Source organism: Typopeltis vanoorti, chromosome 9 (genome assembly GCF_054136105.1).
Source record: "Typopeltis vanoorti isolate ZY-2024b chromosome 9, IOZ_Tvanoo_1.0, whole genome shotgun sequence".
NCBI classification, from domain to species: Eukaryota; Metazoa; Arthropoda; class Arachnida; order Uropygi; family Thelyphonidae; genus Typopeltis; species Typopeltis vanoorti.
In genome coordinates this window covers 66,104,929-66,126,913 of record NC_143557.1, presented here as the reverse complement: position 1 = coordinate 66,126,913, position 21,985 = coordinate 66,104,929, and the positions used below count along the sequence as shown (strand labels likewise).

The following is a 21,985-nucleotide window of genomic DNA, read 5'->3' as shown; positions in this document are numbered from 1 at the left end:
ATCATCATTAAACAATCAATAAAACAAAACCATTAGACTACACATTCAGTAACTACACATACTGGTCTCTAAATTATAAACCTTTATGCAGATGTATGTAAATGTATATATGTAAAATACTTGGTCATGTGTGTGTCACCACATGTTCTAGGCAACTATTTAAGAGTGCTGCTGCTGGTCAGTAATTTTCAATAGTGTTAATCACGATGGGAAAAACAAAGAATTTTTCAAAGTTCAATAGAGGGCTTACTGTGGGTGCCTGTCTGGCTGAAGCCACAATTTTGAAAACAGCAGAGCTGACTGGTTCCTCAAAAGGTGAGATATCTCTGGTGTTTAATCAGTGGAAAAATAATCCACAATTCTGGTCTAAGACAGCGCTTCCCAAACTGCGAGCCACGGCCCCCTTGGGGGCCGTTAGTTTTGTTGCAGGGGGGGGGCATGAAATAATGAAAACAAATTTAAAATGTTTTAAGACTAAGTGTGCCATGTCAAATGTGTAAGTAAGATGCTAAAAATGTAATATTTACATTTGATTTTTTGCGATATTCACTGTGTATGTTTTGTATTGAACATAAATACAATAAATATTATAATAATGTATGTCTGCATTATGATTTTTTTTCGATGGGGACCGTGAAATATTTTAATTTTTCCAAGGGGCCTTTACATCCATAAGTTTGGGAAGCACTGGGTTATAGTATTCACATTTTCTCTCTTCATACAGTTACAATTTTGGCTACTTTTACAGTTCCAGTTATGTAGGAATATATGGATGGAAAAATTGGTTTTACTATTAGGTGTATTTTTTGAGTTTGGGAAGCACTGGTCTAAAAGACACAACTGTGATCCTAAGACAGTGTTGGGAATGAGATTGCTGTCATCTGAGAAGGCTTGTATGGACATACCAAACTTCCTATGTGCAGCAATTGACCAAAGCATTTAATGAAGGCTGTTCCTGATGCTTATCCTGCTGATTTCTGTGAAGAACTGGAAAGTTTGTCTACAGTGGTGTCAGGAACACTGTGATTGGACACTGGAAGAAGTCACGAAGTCAGATGAGTCAGGGTACACCTTTTTGTGTACTGATGGCAGGAGTCCCATAAAGCAATGAACTCACCTTGCCTTGTAAACACAACTCAAGGTTCAGTGGGTGGTGTTATGATGTGGAGCATGTTCTGCTGGTGCGGTACTGATCTCCTGGTGCTGCTGAAAGATCAGGTGTCCTCCAAGGAATATTTGAACTTTGTTACCTATCAAGTGCATTCTGCAATGTTGACTTTTATCCAGCAGGACAGTTGTTTCATGGACAACAATGCTACTGTACATACTCAGCATTACAGTGACTTTCACCATCTTCCCTGGCCACCACAAAGTCCAGATCTGAACCCCATTGAAATGGGACATTAGGAAAACATAATCAGGGGCAAAATCCTTTTCCATTAAATCTGAGCCAGTTAAAGGATTGTCTGGTGAATGCCTGCTATGTTGTAGACAGAGATGCAATCCAACACCTTGTACAATATATGACAAATTGCATATGTGCTGTAATTCAAGCTAAAGGAGGTTCTTAAATAAAAGTTTCTAATTCAATGGCTGGTATGTGTACACTAGTGAGTTTTCCCAAATTCAGAATGATTCCAAAACATTGGCAGATGGACAGGGACCAGTGATGTCCATGATGCAGTGCAGACTGAGAAAACAATCTAAATATATTTAGGCTATTTTTAGAATCAATATAAAGAAATTATATATTTTGGGAAAATAAAGAGGGAAAAAAAACGGTTATAATTCTCTTTCAACTTTTTGCATGCTATAAAGTGACCATTTATTGAAATGTGTAAATATGTGAACTATCATTAGTAAACCATGTGAGAATGGGAAATGAAAGGAAAGAACAAGTTTGAGTAAACATACTTTCATTACTGATAAAATTATTAATAATTAACATTTGTGATATTATATGTGTCTTATAAGTTGCTGGGTGGAGCAAATAGCATGTGATCCTATAAATTGTAGAGACATGCATAAGTGAATTTATGATGGCATAATTTAAAAAAAAATTATGAGGAGAGGGAAAGAGATTTGTTTGCAAAGTATAAATAACTAATCAATAATAACAGCCATTGGGCAGATGGAAAACCAGCATTGCAGCCTTATGTGCCAGTAGACACAGAAAGACTTGATGATGAATAACAGCCACCGTAACATCATCATCATCAAATTCCTGCCATGTACCCTCAAGGGGTGTACAGGATATGAGAGTACTACATGAAAAAAATTACATCATTATTAATTTCCTATCTACAATTTTCCTCCAAATCAGTCTGTTACTTGTCAAGACTCCAACATTATCAGATCTTATATTTCTATCGTCTAAAGCACTTTGTACCATGTCAATCCACCTATATCTTGGTCTTCCTCTGGGTCGCTTTGCTGCCAACCTGGCAGAGAACACTTGTTTTGCTAATCTTTCCTCGCCCATTCTGTTTAAGTGATGAGATTAGCTCTACTAACACATTCCCGGATGCTGACAATGTCAAGTTCTTTCCTAATATCCTCGTTTTTAATATGATATTGCCATTGATGCCATCTGTTCACGCCTATAATCTTTCTCAGGACTCTCATATCTCTGGTCTCTAGTCTTTGGTCAAGTGTTTTACTTCTGATCCAGCTCGCAGATCCACAAGTTAAAACTGGTTTGAACACCGTCTTATATAGCTAATTTAGTGTTCCTACTAATTTCTCTTTTATTCCATATGAGTTTATTCAATAGACTTCCCAACATACCAGCTTTGCTGATTCTGTTGTCTATTTCTATATTTAATTTACCATCTTCAGTAAAAATCGTGCCTAAATAGCTGAAATGTTTTACTTGTTCCACAGGTTCTCCTTTCACAACACAGTTGACATTTTCACTGATTCTGCCTATTTTCGTCTTTGTCTTTTTATTGCTGACCTTCATACCATATCTATTACAACAGCTATTCAATTTAGTCAGAGAATCTTGCAGACTTGTAGCAGATTTATTTAGAAGTATAACATTGTCTGCATAAAGCAAAGAGCTGACATTAACATCTCCAATTTTGATATCATGTTAAATACCACTTTCCTTCATAATGTGATCCATATAGATAACGAATAACAGAGGGGATAATGTACATCCTTGTCTCACACCAGATTTAACATTAAACCATCTTCCTGTACTTCAATTCTAACTGCTGACTTACAACTCAAATAAAGACTAAGTATTGCTTGATATAATGCCCCATTGACACCATATAACTGCAGCGTATTGAATAGCTTCTCTCTTGGCACCTTATCATATGCCTTTTCCAAATCGACAAAACTTAAATACAGATCTTTGTTATATTCCCATGCTTTCTCGACTATTTGTCGTAAAGTGAAGATCTGATCCTGACAGCCTCTATTTGGCCTGAATCCAGCTTGTTCTTCACCAAGCTTTTCTTCCACAATTCTTCTCAACCGTTTCTCAAGTATACTTGCATAGATCTTGCCAGGAACACTCAGTAGGGAAATACCTCTGTAATTTTCACATGCAGTTTTATTTCCCTTTTTATATATGGGTACTATGAGAGCTCTACTCCAATCATCGGGAATTCGTCCCTCTGTCCAGGCTTTCTGAATTATGCAGTGCAGCCACTGTAAGATTCTTATACCACCATACTTAAGCATTTCTGGTCGAATATCATCTACTCCTGCTGCCTTTCCATATTTCAAGCCTTTGATGGCTTTTTCCACTTCAAGTATGGATATGTATTCCTGACTGCATGCCTGGTCAGTGTTTTTTACCATGTGCTGTTATCACTGCTTGTTTCATTTAGCAGTTTTTCAAAGTAATTACTCCATACTTCAAGGATATCTTTTTCTCCCGTTTTCATGTCACCTCTATCATCTCTAATTCCTTTTACAGCACTCTTTCCTCCATTCTTAAGCTTCTTCAACAACCTTCAGAATATTTTGCCACCTTCTTGATATTTATTTTCTATATTCTTGCCAAAGTCCTCCCATGACTTTTGTTTAGCTAGTTTTACACAGTGTTTAGCATTCTTGCATTTGTCTCTGTATTCTCTAAGAGCACAAACTGACTTATTTGACAGGAACTTTTGATATGCTTTCTTCTTTTCCTTCACTGCCTCTTTAACTTCCTGTGTCCACCAGGGAGTTCTGATTTTTTTATCCTTACAGACAACCTCACCACATGCCTCTCTGGCAGAATCAATCAATGTTTTCTTCAGAGTTTGTCATTGAATCTCCAAGGTTTGATTCCTGTTCTCAAACACTTTCATTTTTTTTTCAATAATCTTTGTGTATTTTAGTCTACAGTTCACATCTGAGAGCTGCTCAACTTTTATTCGCTTTATAACTTTCTTACATGTTATTCTTTTCAATATGAAATTCAATTTTATCCTGCTCAAGACTAAATAGTGATCACTTCCAATTTCAAATCCTCTGTACACTCTGGTGTCCTGCACCAGGGAGAAAACATCACTATCAACAATAACATAGTCAATGAGACTTTTCTTATTCCTAGCCTCTTCTCTCCATGTGAATTTGTGCACATTTTTATGTTGAAACATGGTGTTAGTAATAACCAGTCCAAGTCCTGAACAGAAAATCCAACAGATATTTGCCATTATTATTAGCTTTGCTCTTTTCTCCAAATTTTCCCAAAATATTTTTGTATGTCTCACAATCATTTCCTACTCTGCTATTTAGATCCCCAACAAGGACCAACTTTTCATTTTTCATTGTGTCGGTTGCTTTTTCTAAAGCCTCAAAAAACTCCTCCACTTCTACCTTAGTAGAACCTTCTGTGGGACCAAAGGCACAAATAAGTCTTTGTCCAGTTCCCCATTCTCGTATTTGCCCACATGCCACTGTATACATTTGGTAATTCAGTGAATAACTATAAGGTGGGGCTAATCCAATGAACTAATAATGTTGATCAGGTGATTCATTTATGCATGGCAGGAATCATATGGGTTGATGGAGTAGCAGCAAATCACATTGTAAAATTTGTTGTGTTTGTTATGTTTACTTCTCTGTTTTACTTATATTTCCCTTTTTTTTCCTAAAAAGTTTCTTTTGTTTACTGAGAATCAGTATACATTTTACACAGTAACAGGATACATAATATCCAATCATTATTGGAATTATCCATACTTTTGTAAATCCTTCATTCATTACTTTTTTTTTTGTCAGCAGCTCTTCTCTCTTATCAATAATCGATGTCTTGCATATGCTAGTATTCTGTAGAAGATCAACAGCTTCTTATAATACACAGAAGTATTCATTTTTATTCAAGAGGAGATAAATTTTTACCATGATGTTTCCAAAGATTGCAATAAAAATGTTCTATACCATGAAAAACATTCCAACCTCAACCGAAGCAAGAAAAACAAGTAGCTTTTTTTTGTTTAAGTTAAAGTATATCCTATATCGTTTCTTAGCCGAATAAGAAACTCAAAGAGTTTCATGCCGAATATAGTAGAAACTATATAAAGTTCGGCGATTCCAAGCGTAAGCAAATACCTGGATACTGCAGCAACTGACCCTAAAGGTAGTGCAACCTGAGGCAACTTGTGTCTAAGGTGGAGCAAGCTCCAATCACTATTCTTGATATTTACCCATAATGTGAACTTAGCTCCTAGGAGCTGTATTACTGTTCTACATTATGAGAGAAGGTCACTACCCAGAACAGTTTCAACCTTTATTGAGGTCTCATCAGTGAGTAGGTAGACCAAGTTAATATCAAGTTTGTAGCGAACAGAACTTACCACCCTTCTATGAGTATTGCCGAGAGGTGTCCTAATAGTAGAGCAACCTGAGAACAAGTCCTTCTGTGGGACTTGTTTATCACTAAATACAATACAGAGACATTTACAGTCTATGTACTATATTTAGCAACAATTAGTGTAATTAGAGACAATGCATGTATGCAAGCAAAACAGATTTTTTTTGTAGCACTAAACATAGCACCTGCCAGTGGTTTATGCACACAGAGACACTGCCTAGTGCAAACATATTAAGCAGTGCATCTAATTTACAAAAGATAGTACTCAGCTAGTGCATTAATTCAATTTACTAGGATCTGCTATCAGTTTCTCACCAAATCCCTAACAAGATAAGTAAATATTTGTTTCAGCTGATAAAACAGTTTGCAATGACAAATGCAATGCAGAAATAAAAAAATCTGGGACAAAAACTGGCCAAGAAATGAGTTTTGTTTTGGAGATGAATACTTATTCCAAAATGTTAAACATATTCTAATATGTTTGCAGCATATCTACCAGGTTACCATGTTGTGATTTAGCTGATTACTTCACTTGATACTCTCTCAAGACAAAATGATGTATGATGACCAGCATGTCTCACTATGTGCAATAACTAAGGTAAGAAATACAAACCAAAAATTAATAATAAATAAATAAAAAACTATGACATAAAACATACCAGAGATTTGCATTACATATAGAAAACCAAAACTTCTCTTTTGATTTTCTGCTTCAATCAAAAATTCTCACTTGTCAATTTTTTTATTATTATATATATATATATATTTTTTTTCAGGAATGCTCATTCTGATATTGCCTGGTTTCATTTAGACTCCTTTTTGTATGTTTTTGTGGAATAACATATGTGCTTTGATTTCATTTTCTTGCTATCTTTTTGTCCTCTCTGTACAGCTTAATACATAATCATAAATCATAATCTTCATCATAAAATTCCTGATATGTACTCTCAGGGAGTTTACAAAATATTATGATAGTATTACATGAAAAAGTTGCATAATTACTAATTTCCTATTGACAATTTCACTCCAAATTAATCTGTTATCAGTCAAGACAAAATTATCAGAACTTATATTTCTCTCTTCTAAGGCACTTTTACTGTAACAATCCACCTAGATCTTTGTGTTCCTCTGGATCTTTTTCTTGTTGGTCGTCACTGCTTGTCACAAACAGTGATAAGAACCAAATTTTGGAGAATCATTTGCAGATGTTAAAGAAAACATTAACTGATTCAGCCAGAGAAGCATATAGTGAAGTTGCCTAAAAGAGTCTGCTCTATGATGTAAAAAATTTGATGCTACATTAATGTTTTCTATTTACAACAAGTATAAAGAGGATAAGATCATTTTTTTTTAATATAAACATGAGTAGAAATAAAAAGTTACACAGAATGACATACCCAATCTGAAAAACAGTTGACTGAAGACTGACATTGGTGACAGGTAGGTGGTAAAAGTACATTGCAGAGTTATTTTGGGATCAGGAACAACAGTTCTTGGAATTTCACTATAATAACTTTTTGTTTTATTAAATTGTTATTGTTTTCACTCTTACTGGTCTTTTATGAAAAAAATATACAGTGCTTCTAAAATTTACCTCGATGATTTTTTTATTCCTTTCCTCAATTTTTTCTCGCTTCTTTTCTACCCTCTCCCAAACTCCCACAGCACACCTGCAGACCCTTCACAGCACACTGGTTGAAAATTGCTGCTTTAGACATATAAGAATACTTTGAAACTGTAAAAATAAAATAATTGATTTTCTTATAATTCCATACACAAGATGTTGTTCAACCTATAGCGCATTAGTGCTACCATGGATGGGCAGAAACTTAAGGAGAAAGAGGCAACTTAACAAATAAATATAGAAATGAAAAACTTAATAAAGTACATTATGCTTACATACATTTATTCTCTGATTCTAATTCATACAGTTGTTGACAGGATTCTAATTCTTGTTCTAGCACAGATGATGTTGCTGCACTTAGCTCAGCTCTGAAATTGTGAATAATTTTAAAATAATTTTTAGGATTTAAACTTCGAATAAAAAAAAGACACAAATCAATAACTAAGTATGCAAATATCCAGGATTTACTTTTGATTCTGAAGAAAATATCCTTTTAAGTGTATGACATGTATTTCATAATTTATTTTAAGACAAAATTTTATTTTAATTTTATAATTATTGCTTCATATTTAGCAGGTTAAGGAGAAAGAAGCAACTTATTAACAATTATTATGGTGATTTCCTGCAATCTATTTATGTGGAAATATGGAAGTTTTTATTTATAACAATTAGATGGTTTGAGGATTGGAGTCCTGTCAGGACTATAGGGAACTATAATTATTCCTCAGAGAGTGCACAAACAACCACATCTTAAAAATACCATTTTTATAAACACAATCAAAAAATAGTTTCCATAGCCTCTCTCTCTCTAAGAAGTCCCTTCCGGACATTACCAAATTATAGACACTGCCATATATCAAAATCAAAGGAAAAACTTAAAAATATTTTAACTAAATATAAATTTAGCATTGTTTTTACAACTAAAAATTTTAGGTATTCTAACTATCATGATGGTCTTTTTTTTCATGTTGGGCCCATATATGAGAGGCTGGCTGATCAACCTATAGTACTTTAGTATCATATATGGGTATATGATTTGCTTTCATATTACAATAACTTATTTTTAATTCTTTTATGGGTTTTTTTATTTGTAAAATACCAATATTTGTTTCTTGATATTCTACAATTCAATTTTAACTTCAATTTTAAAATGGATAAGCAAAATCCTAGTGTTGTTCAGATTGCTAACTCATTAGGATTGTTTAGTTTGCTTGTTTATATAAAGACAGTTTGCCAGTCTGATGGTTCTTTAAAAATTAATTAATTTTTAAAGAACCATCCTTTAATTAATTTAGTGGATGTGGCATTTGCACAATACAGCGCTTGACCGCACGAAAGAAGACTTTGTTTTGAATCTAGTCGTCGACTAGAGGAAATTTATCTAAGCCTTTTTTCGACTGGTTCCCGAGTTAGTCAATCTCTGGCACAGACAAGCAGGTTTTTTCTCCCAGAAACTCAGGTTTTTCTGTCCCATAAACTCAAGAAAATCGACCATAGAACCCACGTTATTTCAGACATTAAAAATATATTGTGTTAGGGACCACAAGATGGCGGCACTTGTTGAGCCATCTCTCTTCACTGCGTGCCACTTAATTAGTGATAGCCTTGGGCCAACTATCTCTTATTGGCTGCCAGTGGAGATTGAACTGCCCACTCAGTCTCCAAAAGTTAGATAGGGCTAAACGGCTTCACCTACTCCCTATACAGGAATAAAAAGGCATTAGCTGATTTGTTTGTTCTGATTTGAATTGATTAATTGAAATTAATTTTTCTTTCTCTTAAAACTCAGCTCATCTCAACCTAATTTACAAATGTAAATTGGAACCCCTTGTAAATTTATGAAAACAAAAAAAAAATGTTACGTTCATTTATCTTGAATAATCTTATTTACACAACATTATTCAAGAAGTCTTTCAATTTTATATTTGTTGCTGTGAAGCATAGTAGTTTTTTTTCCATTTTATTCTGTGTTCATCCTATTAGGTTTAATAGGTTGAACACAGCCTACAGAAACAATAAAATACAAGTTTACTGGATCATATATTTCATCCCTGCCACAGAGACAGACACAGGGATACAATCTTCAAATTATAAGAAGCACACACAAAAATATTTGAAACAATAAGTGGCAAAAAATTAGACTAAAAGTCAAAAGCCCTATGAGGTAGGTCTCATCATACCCATCTATAAAAAGGGGAATAAAACAGAATGTGAGAATATAGAGGAATTTCCCTACTGTGTGTGTGTTCCTGCCAGATTTATGCAAGTATTATTATTGTTACAGGCTACTCTATGGAGTCCTTAAACTCACTGAGGGAAGCTCTAAACATCATGTCAAGCACTATCCAACATTTGCACAGTACTATCATACTTTGCTTTGAACTCATTCACTGTCATGCCCCCCCCCCCCCCCCCACAACAGACTCTGGCAGCTTATTCCACTCATTCACCACTTTCAAGCAAAAAACCTAGTGCTAGCATCCTTGCTAACTACAATCTTACTCAGTTTTCAGCCCTAGTTTTACCAACACCAGACCTGTTCTGAAAAATTTCCTCTGAATTAATCTTGTAAAAACCCTTCGGTAATTTCTATGTCTCAATCATATCAGCCCTTTCCCACCTATCAACCAGTTTCTGTAACACCAAATCTTCAACCTGTTCTCGTAAGGTTAATTCCATAGACCTACTACCATCCTGATCACTCACCTCTGGATCCTCTCAACCTCTTCCTCATTGCCAAGAAATCCTAGTTTTATCAAGGTTCGATAAAGAGGATAATAACCTTCTTGTCTCTGCTCATCCAAGTATTCTTCAGCATCCAGGTAATCTAATGAGTTGCTTTAGCCGCTTTTGCTATGTGCCCTCTAAACTTTAACTCCCTATCCACTAACACTCCCAAATCTCTGGCTTCATCAATTTCATGAAGTACAATTCCATCAATGTGGTATACAGCTGGCAATCTTTTCACCCCAAAATGCATAACCTTACTTTTGCCACATTAAACTGACATCCATTTTATCCAAATCATCCTGCAATATTTTAACATCATCTCTATTAACTACTGCTCTACCCAACTTTGCATCATCGGCAAACAACTAAACAGTTCCTCTCAGATCACTTTCCTAAATCATTAATGTACAAATTAAACAGCAGTGGTCCAAGAACAGAGCCCTGCAACATGCCACTAGTCACAGGCTGTCTTCTGGACTCTACTCCTGAATAAACTACTGTCTGATATCTCTCCATCAACCACCCTCTTTTCCACCCACAAACCCTATATCCATCCCCATGTGCTGCAGTTTACTGATTAGAATTCCATGTGGTTTCCTGTCAAAGGCTTCTGCAGAGTCCAGCAGTATAACTGTAAACCCATTACCTTTATCCTACTCAGCTGTCACTGTATTATAAAATGTGAGCAAGTTACTGAGACATGACCTACCCTTCACAAAACCATGTTGCTCCCATAACAGTATCCTATTTCCATCTATCTGATCCTGTATTTCACTCTTGACTATCTTCTCCAGTACTTTGACAACAACTCCTGATATGCTGATCGATCGATAATTTGCTACATCAGTCATGGAGCCTCTTTTATGCAATGGAACTATTTTCCCCACTTTCCATCCCCTTGGGACTAACCCAGAGCTGAGACTTAGATTAAACAATGTGATCAAGGGCACTGATACTTCCCTAGCACCCCTCACGTAAAACTCGTAAGTTGGTACACCATCCAATCCCATAGCTGTATTCCCATTAAGGTTCTGTAACATGATATGCACCTCCATTTCATTTACCTCAGTTACCATCTAAACCTTTGCCTCTCTTGTTACTGCAATATCTCTGGACATGATATTTTGCATTGGCATTCATTAAAATCTTTCTGCCATAAACATTCTTTCTTTTACTTACAGCATATCAAAAGAATTGTTTGGGATTATCCTTGGCCTGCACTGCTAATTTTTCTTTCATACTCTGCTTTTGCCTTTCTTACCACACTGGTTACCATTCTGGCCTGTGCTTTGTAATGTTCGTGTGCCTGCTGGTCACCTTTCTCCTTCAATTCCCTCCGTAATTTTTTTTTTTTTCAGCTCCAGCTTGATGATATTCATCCGTTTAACTCCCACTTGATTTTCTCTCCTGATACTAGGTATGCACTCTGTCATTACTTCTCTTAAACACTCCTTTTACCACTTGAAGCCCATGAATTATCGACATCCAGCCCTTGCAGTTTCACATGCCATGGCACTGATCCAAGCAATCTCCTAAGCTCATTATACTTACCAGCTCTGTAATTCCACATATAACCCCCCCCCCCCCTCTCTCTCTCTTAACTGAAAATTCCACACATTTAGCCAATTCTTCCATGGTCAAGATCATATGATGACTCTTACGAATTGGCAGCAACGTGGTCATATTGGTTATAAACAAATTTATTTCCTCCCATGTGTCCTTTTCCCCTTCCAATCTATGTTCCCATATTATGACCTTTTTCTTGACTACTAGTATTAATAAATTAAAGACTTAATTCTGTATGTTAGTCAAGTAAATATTAGTTTAATATCTAACGTTTCACTGGCTGATATCTGTCAGCATTTTCAAAGGAATATACTGGTAAGCAATAGAAAGTAACAAAAACTAGGAAACTAACCGACAATTCTAAAAATTATATAAAGTTATCACTGTGCGTGATACAATGATATAATACATGTGTCACAAGTGCAACGTTTTATTTGTTGAGATATTTAATGTAATTTTCAAGAAAGTTCATTTCTTTTTGGTTAAATGATCTGACCTTATTAAGAAACAAACTCAAAACAGCATCAACCTGTCAGTATATAGAAAACCTACTAACACTGGACGCTACCTCCATTTCCACTTGTCTCACCACATATCCCAAAAATTTCCATATGCATTATCCATATGCTCAAAAAAAAAAACTATACAGTGTACCACAGACCCTGGCGACCTACAAGAAGAATTAATGAAAATATCCAAAGATCTATCCCTAAATGGCTACCCTACAAGAACCATCAACAAGATTCTCTTTAGTGACATACTGCAAAGACAACGAGATGAAACCCAATACATCAGCTCTATAACAATTCCATTTGTTAGTGCCATATCCAGAAAATTAGCTCTTCTTCTAAAACCATATAATATCAGAGTAACCTTCAAACCTATTGAGACCATTCAAAAGTTTATAAGATCACCGAAAGATAGCCATCCTTTCTACAAATACTCTGGAGTTTATAGCATACCTTGTTCTTGTGGTATTAATTACATCGGACAGACATCTAGAAATTTTGATACAAGAAGGAAAGAACACATAGACTATGTAAGGAATAACAGACAGGATATATCAGGCCTTTCTTCACACTTTGCCTCTACCAACCATAACATTGAATGGGGTACGAGTCATATGCCCTACATAGAAGACAACTACCATTCCAGAACATTTAAAGAAGCTGCTACAGTCACCCGTTCAACAGGTAACTTAAATAAGAATCAAGGCCTAATCTTACCAGATATATGGAAAACTCTAATCAGATCATTTAACCAAAAAGAAATGAACTTTCATGAAAATTACATTAAATATCTCAACAAATAAAACGTTGCGCTTGTGACACGCATATTATATCATTGTATCATGCACAGTGATAACTTTATATAATTTTTAGAATCGTCGGTTAGTTTCCTAGTTTTTGTTACTTTCTATTGCTTACCAGTGTGTTCCTTTGAAAATGCTGACAGATATCAGTCAGTGAAACGTTGGATATTAAACTAATATTTACTTGACTAACATACAGAATTAAGGCTTTAATTTACTATGTTCCCATAGTTGAAATCCACCATAATAATTACCTGCCTTCCACTCACTGAGTCTATTTAATGATGCATACTATCCCCATCATCTTTTCCATCCCCTGGTCTATAGCAGCATCCAAATGTATATTTTGTTCTGCTGGTCACTATTTCACACCTCAAATGTGCTATTTTCACTGGCCTGTGATTGAACCTCTACTCTTTTTGCAGTTCATCAGCTATCATCACTAACACTCCTTCCCCCCCATTTCTTTCTCCCTATCCTTCTTGAACACACTATACTCTTCACATATCCCTCTAACTTTATCATCGTCTGCATGCCATGTCTCACTAATGCCAATAACCTTTCATCAGGATGAACTAACCAATGCCAAAAATTCCTCCTGCTTGTTCCAAATGCTTCTGGCATTAGGGTACATAAAGTGCAAAAGCTCCTTGCACCCACTGCTTTTGATGCTTTATACTAACTATCCCTTTCTGGTTTGATACCAGTGATATTAACTTAAGCATTTTATACATATTCTTACACTCAACTGCCTCACTGATGTTTGCATATCCACTCGACAGCATTTTCCCTAAAAGCTTTATTTTCCCTGATTTTGCACATCCACTTTCACTTCATTCGACAATACTTTTTCCAGACTCTGAACACCAAATCCATTCAGATGCAAACCATCCTTCTTGGATAAATCCATTCACCCAAACTCACACCACTCACCTACAAACTCCACTTCTCCTCCTGCATAACCCAAGATTGAGTCATTTGCTATCATTGCTCTACTCTGTCATGCCATGTCACTATCTTAACTCTTTCACTCTTTTCTTTTGCTCTTCTTTCTTTCTTAATCCTCCTCCTTTTCTACTTTTTATGGTGCCAAGGTTTTATTCTTGCAACCACAACCATCTCAATGATAAGGTGGTTAAACACTATGCCTGTAGATGCGTGTTGTTCACGGGGCTGGTTTGCCTGTTCTGAGGGAAGAAAAACCCGAGTTTCCTAGTAAAAAAACCCCCTACCTCTGTTAGACCAGCTAACTCACCTTTCATCGAAAGAGACCAGATAAAGGTTCCTCACGTCACTGATGGAAATCGAACCCAGGTCTTTCTGATCAAAGGGCTTTGTCTATAATGACTGAGTTATGGAGGATCTCTTTTCTTTTGCTACTTCTGGTAATTATTTTATGTTCTCTATCATGCCATACTTTTCTCCTTTCAAATCATTCATTCCAGTCAAAACGATCAACTCTTGCACTTTAGTCTTTTATGCTCTAATAGCTTCACTAATATAATTAATTTTTGCACCAGGAAAGCATGATTTTGTCAATCTCTCTCTCTAATCACACTTATTATGATTGGAGTACACTCCTTGGTTTTTCCTTCACTCTTAGTCAAGCCCTCATTTCTCTTATCCCATACTTCTTTCTTTCTGATATTAGCTGACCCACTCACCAGATGTTTCTGTATTTGTTGTAGCTCCTGCTGCACTCTGTGTACTGCTCCACGTAACCGAGCTATCTCCCAAATTACAGTCAACTCATCATTCTTTACATCTGTCAAAATATTCTTTTGATCAACACTTTTTACTCTCTTTCTCTCAATCATGTCACTTTTAACCTCTCTTTCACCCAAACTCACACCACTCACCTACAAACTCCACTTCTCCTCCTGCATAACCCAAGATTGAGTCATTTGCTATCATTGCTCTACTCTGTCATGCCATGTCACTATCTTAACTCTTTCACTCTTTTCTTTTGCTCTTCTTTCTTTCTTAATCCTCCTCCTTTTCTACTTTTTATGGTGCCAAGGTTTTATTCTTGCAACCACAACCATCTCAATGATAAGGTGGTTAAACACTATGCCTGTAGATGCGTGTTGTTCACGGGGCTGGTTTGCCTGTTCTGAGGGAAGAAAAACCCGAGTTTCCTAGTAAAAAAACCCCCTACCTCTGTTAGACCAGCTAACTCACCTTTCATCGAAAGAGACCAGATAAAGGTTCCTCACGTCACTGATGGAAATCGAACCCAGGTCTTTCTGATCAAAGGGCTTTGTCTATAATGACTGAGTTATGGAGGATCTCTTTTCTTTTGCTACTTCTGGTAATTATTTTATGTTCTCTATCATGCCATACTTTTCTCCTTTCAAATCATTCATTCCAGTCAAAACGATCAACTCTTGCACTTTAGTCTTTTATGCTCTAATAGCTTCACTAATATAATTAATTTTTGCACCAGGAAAGCATGATTTTGTCAATCTCTCTCTCTAATCACACTTATTATGATTGGAGTACACTCCTTGGTTTTTCCTTCACTCTTAGTCAAGCCCTCATTTCTCTTATCCCATACTTCTTTCTTTCTGATATTAGCTGACCCACTCACCAGATGTTTCTGTATTTGTTGTAGCTCCTGCTGCACTCTGTGTACTGCTCCACGTAACCGAGCTATCTCCCAAATTACAGTCAACTCATCATTCTTTACATCTGTCAAAATATTCTTTTGATCAACACTTTTTACTCTCTTTCTCTCAATCATGTCACTTTTAACCTCTCTTTCAATCCTATCTGCTGTTATATCACACACATTTTCATGCATAATCTCAGTTCTGTCCACCACTTCAATTTCATAACCTGACATGCACTTTCATAACATTTTCAGCACACTTTTCCACCACCATCACTTTCAAACCAAATTTTATTTGCCTTTGGTAATGCATACATCTCGTAGACAGTGCACTGTATGAAGTCCCTTTGGTTAAATTTTTTAAACAATGATGCCTTGGATACCATTGTTCTGCTTCACATAAATGCCATGTGCTATGCTATGTAACTTACCATGCAAAAGACTATATTGACTATATTTAAAACAAAACTTAAGTAAATTTGAGAAATGGCTAAGAAAAATTGTGGAAGGGAAGCTTGATGAAGAACAAGCTACATTCAGGCCAAATAGAGTTTTTCAGGATCAGATTTCACTTTAAGGCAAATAGCTGAGAAATTTTGGGAATATAACAATATGGGAAAGTGAGTGGTATGAGTATAGAAAATGAAAGAATGTGTGTGCAAGAGGAGCAGGGAAACGGGGAGGCTCAGGGGGGACAGGGGTACACAGCATGAGAAAGGTGGATGTTCCAAGAGGAGGTGAGCACGTGTAGGCAGGAAAGGAATGGGATGACCAGAGATCAAGAGGAAACAGTTGGAATTGAAAAGGATTTTAAAATGAAGAAGCAGAAAGGGAAATGGCCCCAGTCGAGCATGGAAAGATCACATCGAGTGAGTGGTATCAGTGGAACTAGCTGTAGATCCAGAAATGACCTGTTGTGTTTGTATACAAATGCTAGAAGTATAAGAAACAAGGCAGATGAAATGGTTGCACTAATTGCGTCTGTTCACCCAAAGATTGTCGGAATAAGTGAGACATGGTTGGAAGAGGATGACATCCTGACAGGAATAGAGATGGAAGGGTATGATGTGTTTTGCGAGGACAGAAGGAGTAAAAAGGGAGGGGGGAGTGCTACTGATGATAGAGAAAGAGTTATGTCCATATAAAGTAGAGATGCAAGAGAGAAATCGTGCCAGTGGTTTTGAGGCAGTATGGTGTGAGATAGAGGTGAATGGAATCAAATACTTGGTGGGATGTTGTTATAGACCAGGTAATGTGGACGGTGGTGATAATGAAATGTACAATCAAATTGGCCAAGTAAATAAGAAAAGGGTGATTATTATGGGTGATTTTAATTATGGCAATATAGATTGGAATGATGAGATAGCAACTGGAAGTAAAGAAAATGAGTTTCTTGAGTTTTTGAGGGATAACTACCTCAGACAGTATGTAACAGAGGGCACACGAGGATTGAGTGTCTTAGATGGTCATCTCATCAGAGGATGTAATTATAAATGAGGTGTCAGATCATCCACCAATTGAGAGTGACCATGAGGTGATTACCTTGGTGGTTGCCAGCAGTGCGAGAACCTCTGTGAGAAAAGGGTATATGTGGAATTACAGGGGAGGGGGGTGATTATGAAGAGCTCAGGAGACAGCTTGCGGGTGTAGCGTGGAATGAGGAGTTAGCTGGAAATGAGATCACTACAGCTTGGGGGATTTTCAAAAACTATCTAGTAGATGCAATGTGTAAATGTATTCCAAGGGTGAGAAGGTTAAATAAGGTAGGTGTGAAATGGATGAATAAAGAGATTAAGCAAGCGATACAAAGAAAAAGGGCATTATGGAGGCAGCATAAGAGAAGTGGAAATAACCAATTCCATGAGGTCTACAAAGACCAAGCAAGGAGGGTGACTTGGTTGGTGAGGGTAGCTAAAGAGAGGTATGAACAACAGTTGGCTAATGAAGCCAAAAAGAATCCTAAGGAGTTCTTTCAATATGTAACCAGCAAAAGAAAGAATAATTATGGAAGGATGACATTGATTGGAGAAAATGGTATAAAGACAGCTGATGCAGAATGTGTGGTGGAGATACTTAATGAGCAGTTCATAAAGATCTTTCAATCTTGTGAATATGACTTCATGGAGGGATTGAGAGCAGTTGATGATGGGGAAGGAGAGACTGACTATAGGTGAGCAAGAGGTGTATGGGGAGTTGAGTAAACTAGATGTTAATAAGGCTGTGGGACTTGATAATATATCACCACGTATTCTGAAAGAATGTGCCAGGGAGTTGACACCTGCCTTGACATATTTTTTTAATATGAGTCTTGTACTCAGTCAAGTTCCTAAAGAGTGGAAGGAGGGCAAGATTGTGCCACTTCATAAAGGAGGTGATCAAACTCAAGCATCAAACTATAAGCCTATCTGTGTGTCAGGTGCTGTGGTTAAGTTGCTGGAGAAGCTTGTGAGAACTAGGATCTAGAGTTAGGTTGATAACAATGGTATTATCTTTGATGGACAGCATGGATTTGCTAAAGGGAGGTCATGTTTTAGTAATCTATTTACTTATTACAATAAAGTGACTGCTTCCTTGGACAGAGGAAAAGGATACACAGTAATATACTTGGATTTCGCAAAGGCTTTTGATAGAGTACCTCATGATAGGTTAACAGTCAAACTAGAGCAGATGGGGGTTGGATATTAGATTGGTGCATTGGATTGGAAACTGGCTATCTGATAGGTATCGGCAAGTTATGTATGGGAGAGCGATATCCAGGAAAAGGAACGTCACTAGTGGAGTGCCTCAGGGGTCTGTTTTAGGTCCATTACCATTTAACTTGTATATTAATGATATAGGTGAAGATTTGGATGGAGAAATTCAGTTGTTTGCAGATGATGCAAAGTTGGGATGAACCATGAAGTGTAGTGAAGATGTTGTGGCCTTACAAGAAGATTTGAATAAATTGAGTGATTGGGCACTGAAATGGGGATGTGAGTTCAATGTTGCAAAATGTAAGGTTTTAAAATTTGGAAAACAAAGATGGGGTGCAGAATTTATGCTTGGTGAGAATATATTGTTGGAGGTAGAGGAAATAAGAGATCTGGGGGTGATAGTGGATAAGGATCTAAAATTTAGGGGACACATTGCCAAAATTGGGAAGACAACACAAAGGCTTCTGGGAATGATGCGGAGGACACTGACGTGTAGAAGTAGGGAGATTCTTGTTCCATTGTATAAGGCTTTGATTAAGCCACACATGGACTATTGTGCGCAGATTTGGTCACTGGGTTTTCAGAAGGATGAAGAGATGTTGGAAAGGGTCCAAAGGAGACTGACTAAGGTAATTTCTGACCTCTGGAATGTCGAGTATGAGGAAAGATTGAGAAGATGTAATTTACAGAGTCTAGTGGACAGGAGGAAGAGGGGGAGATATGATAGAGACCTACAAGTTGGTAAGGGATCAATTATAGGATCATTGCTGGAGAAGTTTTACAGAGAATAGTGGGAAATCTGGGAAGCACCAGAGGTCATCCCTGGAAACTGTATAAAGAGGGTGTGAATAGGGGAGCGAGAGATGCAGGTTTTTTTTCATACAGAGTTGTGAATGATTAGAATGCCTTGCCTGAAAATGTGGTGTCTTAAAAGAGTTTGAATGTGTTTAAAACATGGTATGATGAGCTGTGTGTGTGTGTGATAAAAGGACCTCCCAGATGAGTCTTTGACTCCATGAGGTCTTGGGGTGGTAATAATAGTAATAATAACAAGCATTTGTATTTAAGTTTTGTAGATCTGGAAAAGGCATATGACAAGGTGCCAAGGGGAAAGCTCTTCAAAATGCTACAGTTATATAGTGTACATGGGACATTATATTAAGACATACATACTCCATATTCGAGTTGCTAGTCGGCAATTAAAACCAATGAAGGTTGGAATATTGTTTGATGGCATAAATCATGTGTGAGACAAGGGTGCACATGTACATTATCTTCACTGTTATTCATCATCTATATGGATCAGATTATGAAGGAAAGTGGTATTTAACCTGATATCAAAATTGTGGAGATTAATCACAGCTGTTTACTTTATTTGGATGATGTTATACTTCTAAATAAATCCAGTATAAGTATGAAAGATTTCCTGACTATATTAAATAATTGTTGTAATGAATTTGGTATGAATATCTGCAATAATAAAAAATATATAAGCAGAAACATTGAAAATATCAACTGCTTCCTGAATGGAAAACCTATAGAAGTAAAACATTTCATAGCTACTTAGGAATAATTTTTAGTGAATATGGCAAATCAAATATGGAAGTAGATAACAGAATTAGCCAAGCTGTTATGGAAGTTAACTGAATAAATTGATATGGAACAAGAAAAAAATTAGTCAAAACACTAGCTCTATACAAAACAATGTTCAAACCAATTTTAACTTCTGGATCTGACAATTGGTTTAGAAATAGAAAAACTTTTTGCCATGTTGAACAGATGATAACAATGGCAACATCATATTAAAAATTAAGATATTAGGAAAAAACTTGACATCATTAGCATTTAGGAATGTGTTAGCAAAGTTAATCTGAGGTGGTACAGTCACTTAAACAGAATGGGAGAAGAAAGGTTAGCAAAACAAGTGTTCTTGGCCATGATGGCAGAAAAAAAGACCCAAATGAAGACCAAGATATAATAAAAAGTGCCTTAGAAAACAAAAATGCTAGATTTGATAATACTGGAGTTTTGACAGTTAACAGTTTCATTTGAGGAAAAATTGTCCATAGCAAGTTAGTACTGATGTAACTTTTCATGTAGTACTATCATAACATCCTGTACCCCCCCCCCCCCAAGGGTACATGTCAAGAATTTGATGATGATATTTTGTGGTGTTTCCAAAAAAATCAGAGGACAATTCACTCAATGGTAATCAGCAGTTCATTGCTAAAAAGTTGAAAATTGAACATTTTTTCCCCATCAATTAAGGGCTGCAAGTCATTTTTAGCTGTCCATTTTGAAGATTGATATATTCTCATATCCTCTGTCCTGTTTAAAATCCTTAAAACAATCAAAATTTATGCGTTTTAGTTGCGCTTTTTTTTCCTGCATTCCACAAAATTTGATAATGATATGTTGTTCCATTGGCCACTATTAAAAAAAAAAAAAAAGAATATCCACATCTAAGGCTAACTAGTTTGGGTTGGTAAGACTGCCAATCATACTGCTATGTCTCTCCCACCAATGATACTCACTTCAGATACTCACTTTAAATGAGTTTCATTACTTTTTTTTTGCTATGCTGCATGTGAATGCACACAAGGACATACAGCATATGTGGTGCACATATACAATGCATTCTTCTACACACACACACACACACACACAGGTAACCCTCGTATAACGCGAATGTTAGGTTCCACAGAAATGCCGCATTATATAAATCGCATTATGTGAGCCTCAGATCACATAGAAAAAGTAGGGTTATGTTCAGAAATCGTTTTTTTTTAATTATATAAACAACAATGACATATCCACAAAAATATATTTTTATTTAATTCAAGTAATTCATGTAAGCTAAGAAAACATATAAACAATGAAACAAATACACAGAAAATATTACAAAAATTACAAATTGTACATAAACTTCATTGCACATAATGCATAAATGTTTTAGGCAAAATAAAATAAAGTGCATATTTTAATCTTTCGGGTTATGTTCCGGAATCGTTTTTTTTTTTAATTATATAAACAACAATGACATATCCAACAAAAATATATTTTTATTTAATTCAATTCTCGTGGAAGGGCTTAGATGTTGGTTATGCATTTTTACTAAATGGTTTAAGGAAATAACAACGTATACTAGGATATACATTAAAATAAATTTTAATACACTTCCAGTATTTCAGCAACGTCACGTTGCCATTTTTGCAGGAACTTAAAAACAAGACACATGCATGCAGGCACAACAAACAGTAAATGAGGACGAAGCAGGAAGCTATTCTTTCTCCTAAAAGTCCTGATGGTACCCACTAGTGGGGGGCACCATCAGGACTTTTAGGAGAACTTCTAGCAGAACACAATCATCAGGCAATGTTGGTGTTCTTGGCCGATTGGGTTGAAGGTCTTCTGATGTACATTGCCTGCTAGGGGACACCATCAGGACTTTTAGGAGAAAGAATAGCTTCCTGCTTCTTCCTCATTTACTGTTTATTGTGCCTGCGTGCACGTGTCTTGTTTTTAAGTTCCTGTGAAAATGGAAAAGTGACGTTGCCGAAATATCGGAAGTGTATTAAAATTTATTTTAATGTATATCCTAGTATACGTTGTTATTTCCTTAAACCATTTAGTA

General features: G+C 36.2%; 1 protein-coding gene across 1 annotated transcript in view; it reads right to left on the bottom strand.

Annotated features, from left to right (window-relative positions):
• The window catches only part of RabGGTa (Rab geranylgeranyltransferase subunit alpha), a 268,975-nt gene that overhangs the window by 40,840 nt on the left and 206,150 nt on the right, over window positions 1-21,985 (bottom strand). The window contains exon 10 of the mRNA XM_090397695.1: window positions 7,719-7,807. Coding sequence (XP_090253821.1) covers window positions 7,719-7,807 — 89 coding nt within the window. The remainder of the gene's footprint in view (window positions 1-7,718; window positions 7,808-21,985) is intronic.